Genomic DNA, 22,620 nt, shown 5'->3' on the forward strand with positions numbered 1-22,620 from the left:
TTTAGAACTGATTCAAATGTATTCTTTTTAATGGCTGAGTAATATTCCATTGTGTATATGTACCACAGCTTTCTTATCCATCTGTCTGTTGATGGACATCTAGGTTGCTTCCATGTCCTGCCTATTATAAACAGTGCTGCAATGAACATTGGGGTACACGTGTCTCTTTCAATTCTGGTTTCCTCAGTGTGTATGCCCAACAGTGGGATTGCTAGGTCATATGGAAGTTCTATTTCCAGTTTTTTAAGGAATCTCCACACTGTTCTCCATAGTGGCTGTACTAGTTTGCATTCCCACAAACAGTGTAAGAGGGTTCCCTTTTCTCCACACCCTCTCCAGCATTTATTGTTTGTAGACTTTTGGATAGCAGCCATTCTGACCGGTGTGAGATGTATCTCATTGTGGTTCTGATTTGCATTTCTCTGATAATGAGTGATGTTGAGCATCCTTTCATGTGTTTGTTAGTCATCTGTATGTCTTCTCTGGAGAAATGTCTGTTTAGTTCTTTGGCCCATTTTTTGATTGGGTCGTTTACTTTTCTGGAATTGAGCTGCAGGAGTTGCTTGTATATTTTTGAGATTAATTCTTTGTCCGTTGCTTCGTTTGCCATTATTTTCTCCCATTCTGAAGGCTGTCTCTTCACCTTGCTTATAGTTTCCTTTGTTGTGTTTAATTTTAATTAGGTCCCATTTGTTTATTTTTGGTTTTATTTTCAATATTCTGTGAGGTGGGTCATAGAGGATCCTGCTGTGGTTTATGTCGGAGAGTGTTTTGCCTATGTTTTCCTCTAGGAGTTTAATAGTTCCTGGTCTTACGTTTATATCTTTAATCCATTTTGAGTTTATTTTTGTGTATGGTGTTAGAAAGTGTTCTAGTTTCATCCTTTTATAAGTGGTTGAATAGTTTTCCCAGCACCACTTGTTAAAGAGATTGTCTTTTCTCTATTGTATAATCTTGCCTCCTTTGTCAAAGATAAGGTGTCCTCCATAGGTGCATGGATATATCTCTGGGCTTTCTATTTTGTTCCATTGAGCTATATTTCTGTCTTTATCCCAGTACCATACTGTCTTGATGACTGTAGCTTTGTAGTATAGCCTGAAATCAGGCAGGTTGATTCCTCCAGTACCGTTCTTCTTTCTCAAGATTGCTTTGGCTACTCTAGGTTTTTTGTATTTCCATACAAATTATGAAATTATTTATTCTTGTTTTGTGAAAAATACCATTGGTAGCTTGATAGGGATTGCATTGAATCTATAGATTGCTTTGGGTAATATACTCATTTTCACTATATTGATTCTTCCGATCCATGAACACAGTATATTTCTCCATCTATTTGTGTCCTCTTTGATTTCTTTCACCAGTGTTTTATGGTTTTCTATATATAGGTCTTTTGTTTCTTTAGGTAGATATATTCCTAAGTATTTTATTTTTTTCATTGCAATGGTGAATGGAATTGTTTCCTTTATTTCTCTTTGTTTTCTCATTGTTAGTGTATAGGAATGCAAGGCATTTCTCTGTGTTAATTCTATATCCTGCAACTTTACTATATTCATTGATTAGCTTTAGTAATTTTCTGGTGGAGTCTTTAGGGTTTTCTATGTAGAGGATCACATCATCTGCAAACCGTGAGTATTTTACTTCTTCTTTTCCAATTTGGATTCATTTTATTTCTTTTTCTGCTCTGATTGCTGTGGCCAAAACTTCCAAAACTATGTTTAATAGTAGTGGTGAAAGTGGGCACCCTTGTCTTGTTCCTGACTTTAGGGAAATGCTTTCAATTTTTCACCATTGAGGATAATGTTTACTGTGGGTTTGTCATATATAGCTTTTATTATGTTGAGGAATGTTCCTTCTATTCCTGCTTTCTGGAGGGTTTTTTTTTTTTTATCATAAATGGATGTTGAATTTTGTCAAAGGCTTTCTCTGCATCTATTGAGATAATCATATGGTTTTTATCTTTCAATTTGTTAATGTGGTGTATTACTTTGACTGATTTGCAGATATTGAAGAATCCTTGCATCCCTGGGATAAAGCCGACTTGGTCATGATGTATGATCTTTTTAATATGTTGTTGGATTCTGTTTGCTAGAATTTTGTTAAGGATTTTTGCATCTATGTTCATCAGTGATATTGGCCTGTAGTTTTCTTTTTTTGTGGCATCTTTGTCAGGTTTTGGTATTAGGGTGATGGTGGCCTTGTAGAATGAGTTTGGAAGTTTACCTTCCTCTGCAATTTTCTGGAAGAGTTTGAGTAGGATAGGTGTTAGCTCTTCTCTAAATTTTTGGTAGAATTCAGCTGTGAAAGCAGTCTGGTCCTGGGCTTTTGTTTGCTGGAAAATTTCTGATTACAGTTTCAATTTCTGTGCTTGTGATGGTCTGTTAAGATTTTTTATTTCTTCCTGGTTCAGTTTTGGAAAGTTATACTTTTCTAAGAATTTTTCCATTTCTTCCAAATTGTCCATTTTATTGGCATACAACTGCTGATAGTAGTCTCTTATGATCCTTTGTATTTCTGCATTGGCTGTTGTGATTTCTCCATTTTCATTTCTAATTTTGTTGATTTGAGTTTTCTCCCTTTGTTTCTTTATGAGTCTGGCTAATGGTTTGCCAATTTTATTTATCTTCTTAAAGAACCAGCTTTTAGAATTGTTGACTTTTGCTGTGATCTATTTTGTTTCTTTTGCATTTATTTCTGCCCTAATTTTTAAGATTTTTTTCCTTCTACTAAGGAAGGAAAAAAAGATTTCTTTTCCTTCTACTAAATGAAGAACCTTGGGTTCCTCATTTCTTCCTTTTCTAGTTTCTTCAGGTGTAGAGTTAGGTTATTTATTTGACCTTTTTCTTGTTGTTGAAGTAAGCCTGTATTGCTATGAACCTTCCCTTTAGCACTGCTTTTACAGTGTCCCATAGGTTTTGGGTTGTTGTGTTTTCATTTTCATTTGTTTCTATGCATATTTTGATTTCTTTTTGGTTTCTTCTGTGATTTGTTTGTTATTCAGAAGCCTGTTGTTTACCCTCCATATGTTGGAATTTTTAATAGTTTTTTTCCTGTAATTAACATCTAATCTTACTGCATTGTGGTCAGAAAAGATGGTTGGAATGATTTCAATTTTTTTTGAATTTACCAAGGCTAGATTTATGGCCCAGGATGTGATCTATCCTGGAGAAGGTTCTGTGTGCACTTGAGAAAAAAGTGAAATTCATTGTTTTGGGGTGAAATGTCCTATAGATATCAATTAGGTCTAACTGGTCTATTGTATCACTTAAAGTTTGTGTTTCCTTGTTAATTTTCTGTTTAGTTGATCTATCCATAGGTGTGAGTGGGGTATTAAAGTCTCCCACTATTATTGTGTTATTGTTAACTTCCCCTTTCATATTTGTTATCATTTGCCTTACATGTTGCGGTGCTCCTATGTTGGGTGCATATATATTTACAATTGTTACATCTTCTTGGATTGATCCTTTGATCATTATGTAGTGTTCATCTTTGTCTCTTTTCACAGACTTTGTTTTAAAGTCTATTTTATCTGATATGAGTATTGCTACTCCTGCTTTCTTTTGGTCTCCATTTGTGTGAAATATCTTTTTCCAGCCCTTCACTTTCACTATGTGTCCCTTGTTTTGAGGTGGGTCTCTTGTAGACAACATATATAGGGGTCTTGTTTTTGTATCCATTCAGCCAGTCTTTGTCTTTTGGTTGGGGCATTCAACCCATTTACATTTAAGGTAATTATTGATAAGTATGATCCTGTTGCCATTTACTTTATTGTTTTGGGTTCGAGTTTATATACCCTTTTTGTGTTTCCTGTCTAGAGAAGATCGTTTAGCATTTGTTGGAGAGCTGGTTTGGTGGTGCTGAATTCTCTCAGCTTTTGCTTGTCTGTAAAGCTTTTGATTTCTCCTTCATATTTGAATGAGATCCTTGCTGGGTACAATAATCTGGGCTGTAGGTTATTTTCTTTCATCACTTTAAGTATGTCCTGCCATTCCCTCCCGGCCTGAAGAGTTTCTATTGAAAGATCAGCTGTTATCCTTATGGGAATCCACTTGTGTGTTATTTGTTGTTTTTCCCTTGCTGCTTTTAATATTTGTTCTTTGTGTTTGATCTTTGTTAATTTGATTAATATGTGTCTTGTGGTGTTTTGCCTTGGGTTTCTCCTGTTTGGGACTCTTTGGGTTTCTTGGATTGGGTGATTATTTCCTTCCCCATTTTAGGGATGTTTTCAACTATTATCTCCTCAAGTATTTTCTCACGGCCTTTCTTTTTGTTGCCTTCTTCTGGGACTCCTATGATTTGAATGTTGGGGCGTTTAACATTGTCCCAGAGGTCTCTGAGGTTGTCCTCATTTCTTTCAATTCTTTTTTCCTCTCTGCTTCATTTATTTCTACCATTCTATCTTTTATCTCACTTATCCTATCTTCTGCCTCCATCATTCTACTGTTGGTTACCTCCAGAGTGTTTTTGATCTCATTTGATTGCATTATTCATTATTGATTGACTCTTATTTCTTCTCAAATCAGATCAGATCAGTCGCTCAGTCGTGTCCGACTCTTTGCGACCCCATGAATCTCAGCACGCCAGGCCTCCTTGTCCATCACCAGCTCCCGGAGTTCACTGAGATTCATGTCCATCGACTCAGTGATGCCATCCAGCCATCTCATCCTCTGTCGTCCCCTTCTCCTCCTGCCCCCAATCCCTCCCAGCATCAGAGTCTTTTCCAATGAGTCAACTCTTTGCATGAGGCGGCCAAAGTACTGGAGTTTCAGCTTTAGCATCATTCCTTCCAAAGAAATCCCAGGGCCGATCTCCTTCAGAATGGACTGGTTGGATCTCCTTGCAGTCCAAGGGACTCTCAAGAGTCTTCTCCAACACCACAGTTCAAAACCATCAATTCTTCGGCACTCAGCCTTCTTCACAGTCCAACTCTCACATCCATACATGACCACAGGAAAAACCATAGCCTTGACTAGACAGACCTTTGTTGGCAAAGTAATGTCTCTGCTTTTGAATATGCTATCTAGGTTGGTCATAACTTTCCTTCCAAGGAGTAAGCATCTTTTAATTTCATGGCTGCAGTCACCATCTGCAGTGATTTTGGAGCCCAGAAAAATAAAGTCTGACACTGTTTCCCCATCTATTTCCCATGAAGTAATGGGACCAGATGCCATGATCTTCGTTTTCTGAATGTTGAGCTTTAAGCCAACTTTTTCACTCTCCACTTTCACTTTTATCAAGAGGCTTTTGAGTTCCTCTTCACTTTCTGCCATAAAGGTGGTGTCATCTGGATATCTGAGGTTATTGATATTTCTCCCGGCAATCTTGATTGTAGCTTGTGTTTCTTCCAGCCCAGCGTTTCTCATGATGTACTCTGCATATAAGTTAAATAAACAGGGTGACAGTATACAGCCTTGATGTACTCCTTTTCCTATTTGGAACCAGTCTGTTGTTCCATGTCTAGTTCTAACTGTTGCTTCCTGACCTGCATACAAATTTCTCAAGAGGCAGATCAGGTGGTCTGCTATTCCCATCTCTTTTAGAATTTTCCACAGTTTATTGTGATCCACACAGTCAAAGGCTTTGGCATAGTCAATAAAGCAGAAATAGATGTTTTTCTGGAACTCTCTTGCTTTTTCCATGATCCAGCAGATGTTGGCAATTTGATCTCTGGTTCCTCTGCATTTTCTAAAACCAGCTTGAACATCAGGAAGTTCACAGTTCACATATTGCTGAAGCCTGGCTTGGAGAATTTTGAGCATTACTTTACTAGCGTGTGCGATGAGTGCAATTGTCGGTAGTTTGAGCATTCTTTAGCATTGCCTTTCTTTGGGATTGGAATGAAAACTGACCTTTTCTAGTCCTGTGGCCACTGCTGAGTTTTCCAAATTTGCTGGCATATTGAGTGCAGCACTTTCACAGCATCATCTTTCAGGATTTGGAATAGCTCAACTGGAATTCCATCACCTCCACTAGCTTTGTTCGTAGTGATGCTTTTTAAGGCCCACTTGACTTCACATTCCAGGATGTCTGGCTCTAGGTCATTGATCACACCATCGTGATTATCTGGGTCGTGAAGGTCTTTTTTGTACAGTTCTCCTGTGTATTCTTGCCATCTCTTCTTAATATCTTCTGCTTCTGTTAGGTCCCTACCATTTCTGTCCTTTATTGAGCTCATCTTTGCATGAAATGTTCCTTCGGTATCTCTGATTTTCTTGAAGAGATCCCTAGTCTTTCTCATTCTGTTGTTTTCCTCTATTTCTTTGCATTGATTGCTGAAGGCTTTCTTATCTCTTCTTGCTATTCTTTGGAACTCTGCATTCAGATGTTTATATCTTTCCTTTTCTCCTTTGCTTTTCGCTTCTCTTCTTTTCACAGCTATTTGTAAGGCCTCCCCAGACAGCCATTTTGCTTTTTTGCATTTCTTTTCCATGGGAATGGTCTTGATCCCTGTCTCCTGTACAATGTCACGAACCTCATTCCATAGTTCATCAGGCACTCTATCTATGAGATCTAGGCCCTTAAATCTATTTCTCACTTCCACTGTATAATCATAAGAGATTTGATTTAGGTCATACCTGAATGGTCTAGTGGTTTTCCCTACTTTCTTCAATTTAAGTCTGAATTTGGCAATAAGGAGTTCATGGTCTGAGCCACAGTCAGATCCTGGTCTTGTTTTTGCTGACTGTATAGAGCTTCTCCATCTTTGGCTGCAAAGAATGTAATCAATCTGATTTCGGTGTTAACCATCTGGTGATGTCCATGTATAGAGTCTTCTCTTGTGTTGTTGGAAGAGGGTGTTTGTTATGACCAGTGCATTTTCTTGGCAAAACTCTATTAGTCTTTGCCCTGCTTCATTCCGTATTCCAAGGCCAAATTTGCCTGTTACTCCGGTGTATCTTGACTTCCTACTTTTGCATTCCAGTCCCCTATAATGAAAAGCACATCTTTTTTGGGTGTTAGTTCTAAAAGGTCTTGTAGGTCTTCATAGAACCGTTCAACTTCAGCTTCTTCAGCATTACTGGTTGGGGCATAGACTTGGATTACTGTGATATTGAATGGTTTGCCTTGGAAACCGAACAGAGATCATTCTGTCGTTTTGAGATTGCATCCAAGTACTGCATTTCAGACTCTTTTGTTGACCATAATGGCCACTTCATTTCTTCTGAGGTATTCCTGCCCACAGTAGTAGATATAATGGTCATCTGAGTTAAATTCACCCATTCCAGTCCATTTCAGTTTGCTGATTCCTAGAATGTGGACTTTTACTCTTGCCATCTCTTGTTTGACCACTTCCAATTTGCCTTGATTCATGGACCTGACATTCCAGGTTCCTATGCAATATTGCTCTTTACAGCATCGGACCTTGCTTCTATCACCAGTCACATCCACAGCTGGGTATTGTTTTTGCTTTGGCTCCATCCCTTCATTCTTTCTGGAGTTATTTCTCCACTGATCTCCAGTAGCATATTGGGCACCTACTGACCTGGGGAGTTTCTCTTTCAGTATCCTATCATTTTGCCTTTTCATACCATTCATGGGGTTCTCAAGGCAAGAATACTGAAGTGGGTTGCCATTCCCTTCTCCAGTGGACCACATTCTGTCAGATCTCTCCACCATGACCCGCCTGTCTTGGGCTGCCCCACGGGCATGGCTTAGTTTCATTGAGTTAGACAAGGCTGTGGTCCTAGTGTGATTAGATTGACTAGTTTTCTGTGAGTATGGTTTCAGTGTGTTTGCCCTCTGATGCCCTCTTGCAACACTTACCGTCTTACTTGGGTTTCTCTTACCTTGGGTGTGGGGTATCTCTTTATGGCTGCTCCAGCAAAGCGCAGCCATTGCTCCTACATTTCTTGCATCTTCTCAATCCTTGTCTCCAGGCTATTTATCTGTAACTCCCTTTTGTTTTCAAGATTTTGGATAATTTTTACTATTATTATTCTGAATTCTTTTCCAGGAAGACTTCCTATCTCCTCCTCTTTTGTTTGGTTTGGTGGGCATTTATCATGTTCCTTTACCTGCTGAGTATTTCTCTGCCTTTTCATCTTGTTTAGATTGCTGTGTTTGGGATGGCCTTTCTGTATTCTGGCAGTTTGTGGTTCCTCTTTATTGTGGAGGTTCCTCCCTGTGGGTGGAATTGGATGAGTGGCTTGTCAAGGTTTCCTGGTTAGGGAAGTTTGTATCGGTGTTCTGGTGGGTGGAGCTGGATTTTTTCTCTCTGGAGTGCAATGAAGTGTCCAGTAGTGAGTTTTTAGATGTTTATGAGTTTGGAGTGACTTTGGGCAGCCTGTGTATTGAAGCTCAGGGCTATGTTCCTGCATTGCTGGAGAATTTGCATGGTATGTCTTGCTCTGGAACTTGTTGGCTCTTGGTGGGTGCTTGGTTTCAGTGTAGGTATGGAGGCTTTTGGATGAGCTCTTATCAATTAATGTTCCCTGCAGTCAGGAGTTCTCTGGTATTCTCAGGTTTTGGACTTAAGCCTCCTGCCTCTGGTTTTCATTTTTATTCTTACAGTAGCTTCAAGACTTCTCCATCCATACAACACTGATGATAAAACATCTAGGTTAATGGTGAAAAGATTGTCCACAGTGAGGGACACCCAGAGAGGTTCACAGAGTTACATGGAAAAGAGAAGAGGGAGGAGGGAGATAGAGGTGACTAGGAGGAGAAGAGGGGGAATCAAAAGGAGCGACAGATCTAGCCAGTAACCAATTCCCTAAGTGTTCTTCACAGCCCAGAACACACAAAAAGATTCACAGAGTTGGGTAGAGAAGAGAAGGGAGAGGGAGGAGATAGAGGTGACCTGGGGGAGAAAAAGGAGAGTCAAAAGGGGGAGAGGGTAATCACACTCCTATGTAAAAATGAGTACTGAAGGTTGGATTCTTAAAGGTACAAAATTGATAATAAATACCAAAAAGCAAAGATTAAAAATCTAGAGTAGAGGTTAGACTCTCAAAAATACAATATAAAAAAAAAAACACACAAAAATTATAAAAAATATATATGAAGTTTGCTTTAAAAATAGGGTTTTTTTTTCAAGGTAATAGTAGGTTATAAAAATGAAAATTAAAGGAGTAATAGAGGACTTAAAATTTTTTTTAATTTAAAAAAATAAAATGATAATAGTCAAAATACATCTAGGAATTCCTCTGGAGCTGTTGTGGGCAGTGTGGGGTCAATTCAGTTTCAGATAGTTCCTTGTTCCAGCTTATACTTCTCAAGATCTATAGGCCCCTTCCAATGTAGTCGGTGCTAACTACAGGGTTTTAATCTGTTGCACCTGTCACTTCCAAAGCGGTTCTCTATGTTTATTTTGGCTTCTTCTGTTTGCAGGTCTCTTCAGTGTCTAATTTCCACCCTGACATAAGGGGGCGAAGGTAGTCACTTATTTAGGCTCACTTGTTCAATTGTGCAGAGAAGGCAATGGCACCCCACTCCAGTACTGTTGCCCAGAAAATCCCATGAATGGAGGAGCCTGGTAGGCTGCAGTCCATGGGGTCGCTAAGAGTCAGACACGACTGAGCGACTTCACTTTCACTTTCCACTTTCATGCATTGGAGAAGGAAATGGCAACCCACTCCAGTGTTCTTGCCTGGAGAATCCCATGGACGGAGAAGCCTGGTAGGCTGCAGTCCATGGGGTCGCACAAAGTTGGACACGACTGAAGCGACTTAGCAGCAGCAGCAGTTCAGTCGTGCTGTGGGGAGGGAGGAACATTGCAAACAAATATCACTGGTGCGTGGGGGGAGTGCTCGCAGTGTCTCGGCCACACTGGGTTTGCCCCTGCTCATGGCGCGTGTACTTTCCCGGTCTACACTGCTCAGGCTCCAGGTTGCTCTGCAGGGGAACTGTCTAAAGCAGGCCCTGGGTTGCATGCACATCCCAGGTCTAAGCCACTCAGGTTCAGGTTCTCAGGTACTCCACAAAGGTGCAGACTCGGTTGGGCCTGCGTTTTGTGCCCTTCTCAGGTCCGAGCAGCTCAGGTGACCAGGTACTTGGTGAGTGCACTCTCCCCAGGTACAGTGCGTCTTATCGCCTCCCCAGTCCCAGCCGCTTGGTTTCCTGGGTGCGCAGCAGTCACACTGCCTCAGGTGTGTCTCTTCTGGGCAGCTGATCTCTGGCTGCAACCCTCCCGGCGGATGTCAACCGTCCAGAATCCCAGGAAGTCTTGGTTAGAAGCTGGGAGCTTGCTCGTAGTTTGGTAGAGGATGCCATTTCTGGGGCCGAGATTGCTCCTTTCCAGCTCTGGCTGCCGCCCGCCTACTTCCGTGCCTCCGGCGGGGGATGGGCCAGTCCGCAGCCGGCTAGCTCTCCTCTGGTATTCGCTCAGTCCTTTGTTCTGTGAGTGGGCTGGCAGTGCCTTAGGTTAGGGCTTTTTGCGGGAATAGTTCTCTCTCTCTCTTTTTTTCCCCCTCTCTCTCTGGCTATCCCACAGTCTGGGTTTCTATGTCACATTAGCTCCCTCAGATTTCCCTCAGGGCATTCAGGCATAGTCCTTACCATAAGCAATGCAGGCCATGCCTCCCTGTTCAGCCTCGGCTTGCTGGTAGTGGATGAGAGCATCTGGGCTACATCTCTGCTGGGAGTTGCCATTAGGCACATAATCTGTGGGTTTTATTTATATATTTATTTATTTTTCCTCCCAGTTATGTTGCCCTCTGAGATTCCAAAACTCCCTGCAGACTTGCCAGTGAGAGGGTTTCCTGGTATTTGGAAACTTCTCCTCTTTTAAGACTCCCTTCCCGGGATGGGTCTCCATCCCTAACTCTTTTGTCTCTCTTTTTATCTTTTATATTTTGTCCTACCTCCTTTCGAAGACAATGGGCTGCCTTTCTGGGTGCCTGATGTCCTTGGCCAGCATTCAGAAGTTGTTTTGTGGAATTTGCCCAGCGTTCAAATGTTCTTTTGATGAATTTGTGTGTGTGTGTGGGGGGGGTGGGGTGGTTTCCCTGTCCTATTCCTCTGCCATCTTAGGACCTCCCTGATGCAAAACTTCTTAACAAAATATTGGCAAATCAAATAAAAAAATTGTAAAAATAATTATATACCATGACCAAGTGGGACTTACACAGGTATGCAAGACTGGCTCAACATTTGAAAATTGGAAAAGACTCTGATGCTGGGAGGGATTGGGGACAGGAGGAGAAGAAGATGACAGAGGATGAGATGGCTGGATGGCATCACTTACTCGACGGAGGTGAGTCTGAGTGAACTCTGGGAGTTGGTGATGGACAGAGAGGCCTGGTGTGCTGCAATTCATGGGGTCGCAAAGACTCGGACACGACTGAGCTACTGAACTGAACTGAATCCATCACATAATAGACTAAGAAAGAAAAATCACATAACCATATCAATAGATGCACAAAAAGCATTTGACAAAACCCATTTAAGATAGAAATTCTCAGTAAACCAGGGATAGAAGGGAATTTTCTCAATTGATAGAGATTATCTACAAAAACCCTACAGATAACATATTTAATGATGAGAAGCTCAAAACATTCCTGTTAAGATCAGGTGCAAGGCAAGGATGCTCCCTCTCATCTCTATTTTTCAATGTCATACTGGAATTTCTTGCTAACACAATATAGCAAGAAAATAAAATAAAAGATACACAGATTGGGAAGGAAGATAGAAAAGTGCTTTTGTTCGCAGATGACATTGTAGTCTATGTAGAAAATCCAAAAGAATTGATACACACACACACAAAAAAAACCCCTCTTGGGACTACTAAACAATTATAGCAAGGCTGCAGGCTTCAAGGATATTATACAAAGGCAAACCATATTCCTACATACCAATAATGAACAGGTAGAATTTGAAATTATAAATATTTCTATTGACATTGACACCTTGAAAAATGAAATAGTGTAAGTCTAACAAACAAAACCTTAAAACTCTGATGAATGATATCAAAGAACTAAATGAATGGATAGAAAGCCTCAATATTATCAAGATGTCACATCTTTCCAACTTGTTCTATATATTCAATGCAATTCCAGTCAAGATATTTTACAAATATTGTCAAATTGATTCTAAAATTTATATGGAGAGAAATAAATTTATATTGATTTAAATTGATTCTAAAATTTATATTGAATGAGAAGAAAAAGCTGGAGGACTTAAGCTACCTGACTTGAAGACTTAAGGTAAAACTATAGTAATTAAGACAACGTGGTATTGGCAAAAGAATAGACAATGGAACAGAACAGATAGACCAGAAATAGACCCCCATAAATACAGTCAACTGATCTTTGAGCCTCTTGATGAAAGTGAAAGAGGAGAGTGAAAAAGTTGGCGTAAAGCTCAACATTCGGAAAACGAAGATCATGGCATCTGGTCCCATCACTTCATGGGAAATAGATGGGGAAACAGTGGAAACAGTGTCCGACTTTATTTTATGGGGCTCCAAAATCACTGCAGATGGTGACTGCAGCCATGAAATTAAAAGACGCTTACTTCTTGGAAGGAAAGTTATGACCAACCTAGATAGCATATTCAAAAGCAGAGACATTACTTTGTCAACAAAGGTCTGTCTAGCCAAGCCTATGGTTTTTCCAGTGATCATGTATGGATGTGAGAGTTGGACTATAAAGAAAGCTGAGCTGTGAAGGATTGATGCTTTTGAACTGTGGTGTTGGAGAAGACTCTTGAGAGTCCCTTGGACTGCAAGGAGATCCAACCAGTCCATTCTAAAGGAGATCAGTCCTGGGTGTTCTTTAGAAGGAATGATGCTAAAGCTGAAACTCCAGTACTTTGGCCGCCTCATGCGAAGAGTTGACTCATTGGGAAAGACTCTGATGCTGGGAGGGATTGGGGGCAGGAGGAAAAGGGGACGACAGAGGATGAGATGGCTGGATGGCATCACCAACTCAATGGATGTAAGTTTGAGTGAACTCTGGGAGATGGTGATGGACAGGGAGGCCTGGTGTGCTGCGATTCACGGGGTCGCAAAGAGTCGGACACGACTGAGAGACTGAACTGAACTGAACTGATCTTTGATAAAGATGAGTGGGCAATAGCAACCAGGATGTCCTTTGGTAGATGAATGAATAACTAAACTGTAGTACATCTAGACAATTGGATATTATTCATTTTTAAAAGAAATGAGCTATCAAGCAGTGATAAGACATGGAGGAATCTTAAACACCTATTTCCAAATGAATGCAGCCAATCTGAAAAGGCTACCTTCTGTATGCTTCTAATTATTTGACATTCTGGAGAAAGCAAAACTATGGAGACAATAAGAATATCAGTGGTTGCCAGGGGTAAGGTGGCGAGGAGAGGTGAAAGGCACAGCACATAGGATTTTTAGGTCAGTGAAACTATTCTGTGTGATATATATCATATTATAATATATAACATATATTATAATGATAGGCATATGTCATTTTACATTTGTTCAGACTCACAGAATATACAACACCAAGAGTGAACCTTAAGGTTGATTATGGTCTTTGAGTGATAATGCTGTGCTAATGTAGGTTCATTCTTTGTTAAAAAAAAAAAAAAAGTGAACAAAATACCATACCATTCTGGTGAGTGATGTTAATAACAGGGTAGACTATGCATGTGTGGTTACAGTGGGAAATGAGGAATCTCAGTACCTCCTCTCAATTTTGCTGTCAACCTAAACTACCCTAAAAAGTAAAGCTTTAAAAAAATTTTTTTTAAAAAAGCATAGTATCATGAGAATATAGGTAAATGGTGCAGTGGGTACCAAAGAATTAAAATATAAGTCCAGGGATTTCTCTGGTGTTCCAATGGTTAAGGAGGCTTCCCAAGTGGTGCCAGAGGGAAAGAATCTGCTTGCCAATGCAGGAGATGCAAGAGATGCGGATTCCATCCCTGTGTTGGGAGGATTCCCTGGAGGAGGGCATGGCAACCCACTCCGTATTCTGGCCTGAAGAATCTCATGGACAGAGGAGCCTGGAGGGCTACAGTCCACAGGGTCACAAAGAGTTGGAAATGACTGAAGCAACTTAGCACACATGCATGTCAGTGGTTAAGAATCTGTCTTCCAATGCAGGGGACTCTGGTTAGATCCCTGGCCAGGGAGTTCACACACGCTGTAAAGCCAGTGTGCTGCAACTAGAAAAATCTGAAAACTGCAACTAAGACCTGATGCAGATATATAAGTAAATATTTTTAAAAAGAAAAAAGAAAATAGAGGTCCAACATATCCAGTCCCACTTTAACTTCATTTTTGCATTTGAAGACTGTATACAGCACTTTCTTCATATTTTTATACATTGAAAGCTAGACTTGGTATTGCTATGTTATAGTAAAGTAGAAATTGTATTCTTTACTTTTTATCTTTGTTTTCTGTTGACCTACAAAGCTGATGCTTAAGCATCAAGCCGGTTGAGGCATGAGAAAAGGAAGCTGTGGTCTCACAAAGTCCCTATGTGAAGCAGTTTAGCACAGTGTTCAATGGTCAGTGCTCAGGTACATAGTAACTACTATAGTCCTATGGGGACAAGTGTGTAGATATTCTGACACATTTTGCCATAATTGCATAATATTTTGCATTACATTTTTTTCCCCATTTTTACCTGAAGGCATTGTGATAGGGCTTCCCAGGCAGCACAGTGGGATGTGGGTTCAACCCCTGGGTCAGGAAGATTCCCTCCAGCAGGAAATGGCAATCCACTCTCATATTATTGCCTGAAAAATTCCATGGACAAACGAGCCTGGTATAGTCCATGGGGTTGCAAAGAGTCAGACGCGACTGAGCAATTAAACACATAATAAAATCTTCTCTGATTGAAAACTTCAAAAACAAAGTAAGGTAAGAAGCTATGTTGGGATTACATGAGAGAGTATACATAAAGCATCTTAGCAGAGTTTTGCTAACAAAGAGTACTCTCTCAGTTGACAGTCTAGAGTCACATTCTGGATCCCTGCCTTTGGGTGGAGGGCCCTGAGGCAGACATGAGATGGTCCTGGCTATTAGAAGGGTCTGCTTGTCTTTGTTAGACTTAGGTCTGTGAGCATTTTTCACTAAGCAGAGCAAGGCCAGAGATAGCTTAGTGGTCACCAGTGTATCCTTAGCACTGAAATAAATAAATGTGATCTGGATGCTCTTCTCCCTTCCTCGGGGCTTTCACCATAGCTCCTAATATGTTTTCACCCTGTCATGTGCCCTGAAAGAACTTTGGCATTTGCTGAAAGGTCATCAGCTGCAATCTTAGACCACTGGGTAACTCAAACTTCTGACATTTAAATGCAGCTGCAAAGGGGTGGGACTGCTGCTCCAGCCTAGCCCAGGCAGGAGGTTGGCAGCCCCTGCCTTGAATCCCTTTATAAACGAGTGGTTGACTGCTTAGAGGTGACACCAGCCAATACTCTCCCTCCTATCCTCAAATTATCAACCCTGGGTGCCTGTGATAAAGCACTAGTCTGTTACTTTCATTTCCAATCTCTTGTGAACAAATACTTTCAGAAAACATAATAAAAGGAAACTAGAAAGACTAAGAAGTACATGAAAAGATGCTGAGCATCATGAATCATTAGGGAAATGCCAGTCAAAGACACAATCAGATACCATTTCATACCCATGAGGATGGCTGTTATTTAAAAATAAACAAACACACACAATGGACATCCCTGGTGGTCCAGTATAAGAATCCATCTGCTGCTGCAGGAGACACAGGTTCAACCCCTGGCTGGGAAGATTTCACATGCCACAGGGCAACAAAGCCTGTGCACCAAGCCCACGTGCTGTAGAGCTCGTGCTCTGCAAACAAGAGAAGCCACTGCAATAAGAAGCCTGCACATCGCAACTAGAGAGTACTCCCCACTCACCACAGCCGGAGAAAGCCTGCTTGCGGCAACAAAGACCCAGCACAGCCAAAGATAAAAACAAATAGATAAAATTTTGAAAAAAATTCTTGGCAAAGATGTCTACACACTGGAACTCTTGTGCACTGCTGGCGGGAAAGTGAAATGGTGCAGCTTCTGTGGAAAATGGTACAGGGATTCTTCAAGAAGTTAAACACAGAGTTACCATATGACCCAGCAATTCTACTTCTGAGCATGTACCCTCAAAAAACTGAAAGCAGGGACTTGAACATGTATTTGTCCTACTATGGTCATGATGGCATTGTTCATAGGAAAAGGTGGAAACAATCAAACTGTCCCTCAGCGGATTAATGGGTAAACAAAATGTGATGTATCCACCAGTGGAATATCATTCAGTGGAAAAAGGAAGTTTCAGACACATGCTACAACATGGATGAACCTTGAAAATATGATGCTGAGTGAAATAACCCAGCCACAAAATGAGAAATATTATATGACTCCACTTATACGAAGTACCTAGAATAATCAAATCTATAGAGACTGAAAGTAGAATGCTGGCTGCCAGGGACTAGGGATTGAGGGGGAAGAGAGAGTTATTGTTTAATGGGCATAGAGTTTCACTTTACAATAAAATAATGTTTTTTAAATGAATAGTTTTATGAATTTTGACACATGTATAGGTTCAAGTTGCCATCACCATAATCAGGATACAAAACAGTTCCACCAGCAAAGAATTCCCTGTTCCATCCTCCCTGCCCACACCAACTACCCTGGCAACAATGAAGTTGGTCTCTGACTATAGTTTTGTTTTTTTTGAAAATATCATATAAATGGAATCATATAGCATATAGCCATTTAGGCTTGGCTTCCTTCACCCGCATAATGTCTCTGAGATTCATCCCAGTGCCACAGGCAGTTTGTACCAATAGTTTGTTCCTTTTCATTGCTGAATATTGTTTTATTTTGTGCATCTATTAATACCACAGTTTCTTTACCCCCATTGAGGAGCATTTGGGTGTTAGCAGTTTCTGACAATTATAAATAGAGCTGTCATAAATATTTATGAGTGGCTTTTGGCGTGAACATACACATTCATTTCTCCAGAAGAGATGTGACAGTCCACTGAGTGGCATTGTTTTGTACCACCGGGGGGAAACCCTCTTAATCAGATGACGACATTCAACTTCAAAGGAAACCTGGAAACCAAGGAACCAGGCCAGTCTCTTCAGTTACAGCCAATTACTGACCCAGGTAGCCTAATATCCAGCCACTGCCCTTTCTATAATTATGTCTGAAGAATTATGGTTGATGTCCCGTGCGAAGGACAAAACTGAATTACTTATGGATGGCAACGTGATACATGAGGACCAAAGAAAGTTCCATTCTACAGTCCTCACAATTCCCAGAAACTCTTGGGGAAGAAAAAGAACGTTTTCTTATGTTCTTAAAGAAATTTAGATCCTGGTGATGTCAAAATTAAAATGCTCTGACACAGCAGTTCATCTTCTACAGCTGTATCTTACTGAAGCCCTCACACAAGCACTGGCACAAAGGTGAGGAAGCTTGGTACAGCACTGTTGGAAGAACAAACATTTAGAAGAAAATCTAACTGTCCACAGGTGGGAATGCAGTATGTCTCTGTGTATTGACACAAAGATGTTTGCTGTGGTAGACACTTAAGACTGGTTGATTCAACACCAGTGTCCAACTCTTGCAGAAAGCATCACCCATCTGGCCAATGCTACATAAGTGGAAGGTTTCTTGGGACAGCGCTGAGGGGTGGTAATGGATGTTTCCGGGGAATGACTTATTTATTTCCTAATAAAAGAGAACTAATGTGGTTGAAGCTGCCTTCTCCTCTCTGAAACTTCAGTGTGAGCTAGATGTTTGGAGCTGCAATGGCCATTTTGTGATGATGAGATGATAAGCATGGAGGCAAAAGCCCACTGGCCAGGGATTACAGAGAGGAGACAGAGAGGTTCCTAATGGAACTTTTGACCAGCTACATGAATGCCAGCTGCTGCCTCAGAGAAAATATGAGAAAAATATGTGAGACTTCCCGCATATTTAAATCACTCTATGTTTTCTATTACTTGCAGCTAAACACATTCCAATTGAAGTAACTATCAAAGGAAAAAATCAAATTGCCCAGCAATGCACATATTGTCCTATTTCGTAAAATGAAATTGTATATGTATACCTAATAGTTATACAGACATCATAAAATTGGAAAGGTAATAGTAATTAACCAGTATTGAGCACCTGCTGTGTGACAAGCATACCTTATCACTTTAACCCTCACAATCACTCTGTAAAGGTAGATGTTTTATTGTTTTCACCACTTATAAGTGAGGAATATGAGGCTTCAGGAGCTTTTCCAAAGTTGTACCGTACAACTAGCAGATGGTTAGCCTGGAACCTGGAACCAGGTTCTCTCTGCTCCTAGAGAAAGTGCTTGGAGCACCCTATGCAGACCCCACCCACACACCTGCCTGAGGTGCTTATTACTAGTACTGTGTGTGCTTAGTCCCTCAGTCATGCCTGACTCTCTGCGACCCCATGGGCTGTAGCCTCCCAGGCTCTTCTGTCCATAGGGATTCTCCAGGCCAGAATACTGGAGTGGGTTACCATGCCCTCCTCCAGGGGATCTTCCCAGTCCAGGGTTGAACCCAGGTCTCCCGCATTGCAGGCGGATTTTTTTTTACTGTCTGAGCCACAAGGAAGCCCATTACCAATACAGACCCCACCAGCTCTAATACAGCTATTTCTACAGGGTGGTTTAGGGGATGGGCCGTTTCCACAGTGTTTCCTTTTCAATAAGCAAGTATTATTTTTGTTTTGAAAATACAAATGTAGAGAAATTGGAAAACTAAAGAATTAATAAAGTAACTCTGGTGTTAGGCACTGTGCTGGAAAATTTTTTTTCTTCCAGATTTGAATATCAACTATAAATATCCACTCAGTCATATAGGCCTTTTGGAATTAAAAAGCATCCTTTTCAAACATATGAAAGAAGCCTGGCTAAGCGGATTGCCAATATTTTGTTATGTGACCTATACCCCAGATAAGTTATCTGCCAGACTGACTCCTGCCCCAGGAAGGAATGAAACCCTGCAGGAAATACATGTGAAGAATACTTTTGAGTCTTTGAATAAGAGTTTTATGACTCATTTTTCTAGTGGCTGGATTTCTCATCTCCTACCTGTTACCAAATGATTGCTTCTTAAGGTCTTTAAAGAAAAAAAGTTCATCAAGAAAAAGCAGGTCTGTGTTCCAGGTTCTATTTACAGCTGACTTATGGCTCCTTGGCAGCCTTCAGGTCAGCCAGCCAGAGAGGTTTCCTTGAGGGCTCGCCCAGTTATCTCAACCACGTGATCTGAGGCACTTTCCCTTAAAGGTCCTGGCACCAAGGTACAGATTTCTAATCAGCTCTGATACTGCGGAGCCACTGATCAGCCCTTAAAGATAAGGCTTTCTTCTGCAGTGAGAAAAGAATCCGAAAAATTACCCGCCGCCATGGGGGACAGAAGCCCCTTCGAAACGGACATGCTCACCCTGACCCGCTATGTTATGGAAAAGGGGCGTCAGGCCAAAGGCACCGGGGAGCTCACGCAGCTGCTCAACTCCATGCTGACGGCCATCAAAGCCATCTCCTCAGCCGTGCGTAAGGCGGGCCTGGCCAACCTGTGAGTGAAATCCCCGACGACACGTTGCGACCCCGGTCCGGTGGGGGTGGGCAGAGCTGCGGGAGTCTGGGCCGGAAACTGGGTCAAAAGTATTAACCCGCACACCCTGCAGGGAAATGGCCTTCCAAGTTTCTGCCAGGTGTGGTTTGATAAGGAGGCCTTTGACTTGTCTCAGGAAAGGCACAAAATTCTTGGAGACATGCTATGGAGAAAAAAAGCATCATTTTTCCAGTCGCTGTGTATTCTAATGACAAGCTCAGGGGCTTGTTCCATGAAAACATATCCTCAGTTAAATCTGAAATCTGTTAGTTGCTTGGTCATGTCCAACTCTTTGCAACCCCATGGACTGTAGCCCACCAGTCTCCTCTGTCAACAGAATTTTCTAGGCAAGAATACTGGAGTCGGTTTCCATTTCCTTCACCAGAGGATCTTCCCGACCCAGGGATTGAACCCAGGTGTACTGCACTGCAGGCAGATTCTTCACCCTCTGAGCCAACAGAAAAGCCCACCTCTGACAAGGAGACTCTTATTAGCATTCTCACTGGCACAAAGCGACCACCGGGAGACTTGAGACCACTCCTGACGCCCTGGGCAGATAGGAGTGGTTTTACTGTCACGACCTTTGCCCAAAGTTGTCAGGAGCTAGAAATCATTTACCGAATCTTTTTTTCTCTCATTTACCAAATCTTAAGGCCCATCATCCATCTCCTGTTCATTGTTGAAAGAAGTGTTTTGCTTTTAAAACCAGTTGTTATTTCTTCTCTGTGACTCAACCTTCTGTCCACTTGGTATGCAGGATGCTGGGAGGTGCTGGCCTGGGAGCAGGGAATGAAGGGCCTTCTTCCACTTTGCTCTCTTGGTGCTTCACCCAAGCCCAGGAGGCCAAGTTCAGGCTGTGCTGCTGATCCTCACAGCCAAGGGTCCGGTTCCAGTCTGTGGTGAAAAGGATTAGTCTTTGGGTTTCCACTTTCCTGGTAGCAATTCCAATGGAGGTCCTCTCAGAAGATGAAGAGACCCCATCATTCATTATTATTATTATTCCAAAATGAAGAAATAGCCAAATCCAATAATTAAAAATATTTATTCCTGGGCATTCCCTGATGGCTCAGTGATTAAGACTCTGTGGTTCCATCGCAGGATACATGGGTTTGATCCCTGGTGAGGGAACGAAGATCCTGACAGCCAAGGGACCAAAAAAAAAAAAAAGTAAAAAATATTTATTCTTAACAACTTAGCACTTTTAACACCAAAAACAATGTGATAATTACAGAATTTATTTATATTAATGTAAGGTTTCATGACCCAGTAACCCAGTAATGAGCTCCAAGTTAGAGGAGATTGTGACTGGCTTCCCTTCTCTCTGTGAGTTGCTTTAACTGTCTTAGTACCTCACTTGGCAGTAATGGCCAACTCCATCTTCAAGGACCTTTGTGAATGTGAGCCACAGCCACTTGTCTCTGTTCTGCTCCTGCCTGATGGTGAGCGGGGCTGCGTGTAGAGCAGTTCCCCAGGCTGTCTGCTGAGTGTTACTCACCTGAATGGGCTCCCCTGTGCAGGGGGCTGGGCAGGGCAGGGGTTGTGGCTAATTGCTGCAGAACTGTGACTTCGTGGTCATGTAGTGTCCAGAGGAAGTGGACTTAGGGATTGGATAATTCAGGTGTTCCTTTGACTTGGTTTTTCATGCCATCTGATTATAGTCAATGACCCACTCTCGCTAGGGACTGTAAAACTGTAAAATGACTTGGATACTAATAGCCTCTAACTAACTTGTGGGGCTGTTGTAAGGCTTAGTAAGCCCATGTGATGATGATTTTGACATTGCCAGCCCCATAATAAGTGCTCAGTAAGTGCTCATTATTTGTTGTTCAGTCACTCAGTCGTGTCCGACTCTTAGACTCCATGGACTGCAGCATGCGAGGCTTCCCTGTCCTTCACCATCTCCTGGAATTTGCTCAAAGTCTTGTCCCTTGAGCTGATGATGCCATCTGACCATCTTATCCTCTGTCATCCCCTTCTCCCCCTGCCCTGCCTGCAATCTTTCCCAACATCAGGGTCTTTTCCAATAAGTTGGCTTTTCACATCAGATGGCCAAAGTATTGAGGCTTCAACTTCAGCATTGGCCCTTCCAATGAATATTCAGTGTTGATTTCCTTAAGAATTGACTGGTTTGATCTCCTTTCTGTCCAAGGGACTCTCAAGAGTCTTCTTCAACACCATAGTTCAAAAGCATGAATTCTTCAGCACTCAGCTTTCTTTATAGTCCAACTCTCACATCCATACATTACTACTGGAAAAACCATAGCTTTGAATATACAGACCTTGGTTGGCAAAGTGATGTCTCTGCTTTTGAATATGCTGTCTATATTTGTCATAGCTTTTCTTCCAAGGAGCAAGTGTCTTTTGATTTTGTGGCTGCAGTCACTGTCTGCAGTGATTCTGGAGCCCAGGAAAATAATATCTGCCACTGTTTCCACTTTTTTCCTCAACTATTTGCCACAAAGTGATGGGACAGGATGCCATGATACTAGTTTTTTGAATGTTGAGTTTCAAGCCAGCTTTTTCACTCTCCTCTTTCATCCTCACCAAGAGGCTCTTTAGTTCCGTTTCCCTTCTGCCATTAGAGTGCTATCACCTGCATATCTGAGGTTGTTGGGTTCCAAGCCCAGTTCAGTTCAGTCGCTCAGTTGTATCTGGCTCTTTGCGACCCCATGGACTGCAGCACACCAGACTTCCCTGTCCGTCACCAACTCCCGGGGATTGCTCAAACTCAGGTCCAAACCTGGGGAAATTTGCGGGCTAACAGGTCGATGTTGCCAACTGACCACTAGGTGGCGGGCGCAGCCTGTGGAAACAAGATGTCAGAATTTCACACTTCATCGGAGGACAGAGGCAGGATTAAGTCTGACAGAGATCATGTGTTCTGCCGATTCAGATATTTCTGTCTCTTTCCCATTTAGGGGGCTTCAAGCACCTCATTCCTCTGCTTCCTCTTTTTGGGAAGATATTTCTAGGCACATGCTCCATAAATGCAAAACTGATCTGAAAGTCTCATATTTTTCTTCTTTTTTTCCTGCTTCCTGCTATAGGAAGAAGGGAATGTTAGCATTCTGGGAATGCTGTCCCCAGAATCCTCTCCACA

The 22,620-nt window shown here is 41.7% G+C and overlaps 1 protein-coding gene across 1 annotated transcript in view; it reads left to right on the top strand.

Annotated features, from left to right (window-relative positions):
• Positions 1 to 19,215: 19,215 nt before the first annotated feature.
• FBP2 (fructose-bisphosphatase 2) overlaps positions 19,216 to 22,620 on the top strand; it is a 43,662-nt gene continuing 40,257 nt past the window's right edge. The window contains exon 1 of the mRNA XM_070375365.1: positions 19,216 to 19,481. Within this exon, the coding sequence (XP_070231466.1) occupies positions 19,312 to 19,481 (170 nt within the window). The 5' untranslated portion in view covers positions 19,216 to 19,311. The remainder of the gene's footprint in view (positions 19,482 to 22,620) is intronic.

The sequence above is a fragment of the Bos mutus genome, chromosome 8 (assembly GCF_027580195.1).
Source record: "Bos mutus isolate GX-2022 chromosome 8, NWIPB_WYAK_1.1, whole genome shotgun sequence".
Taxonomy (NCBI): domain Eukaryota; kingdom Metazoa; phylum Chordata; class Mammalia; order Artiodactyla; family Bovidae; genus Bos; species Bos mutus.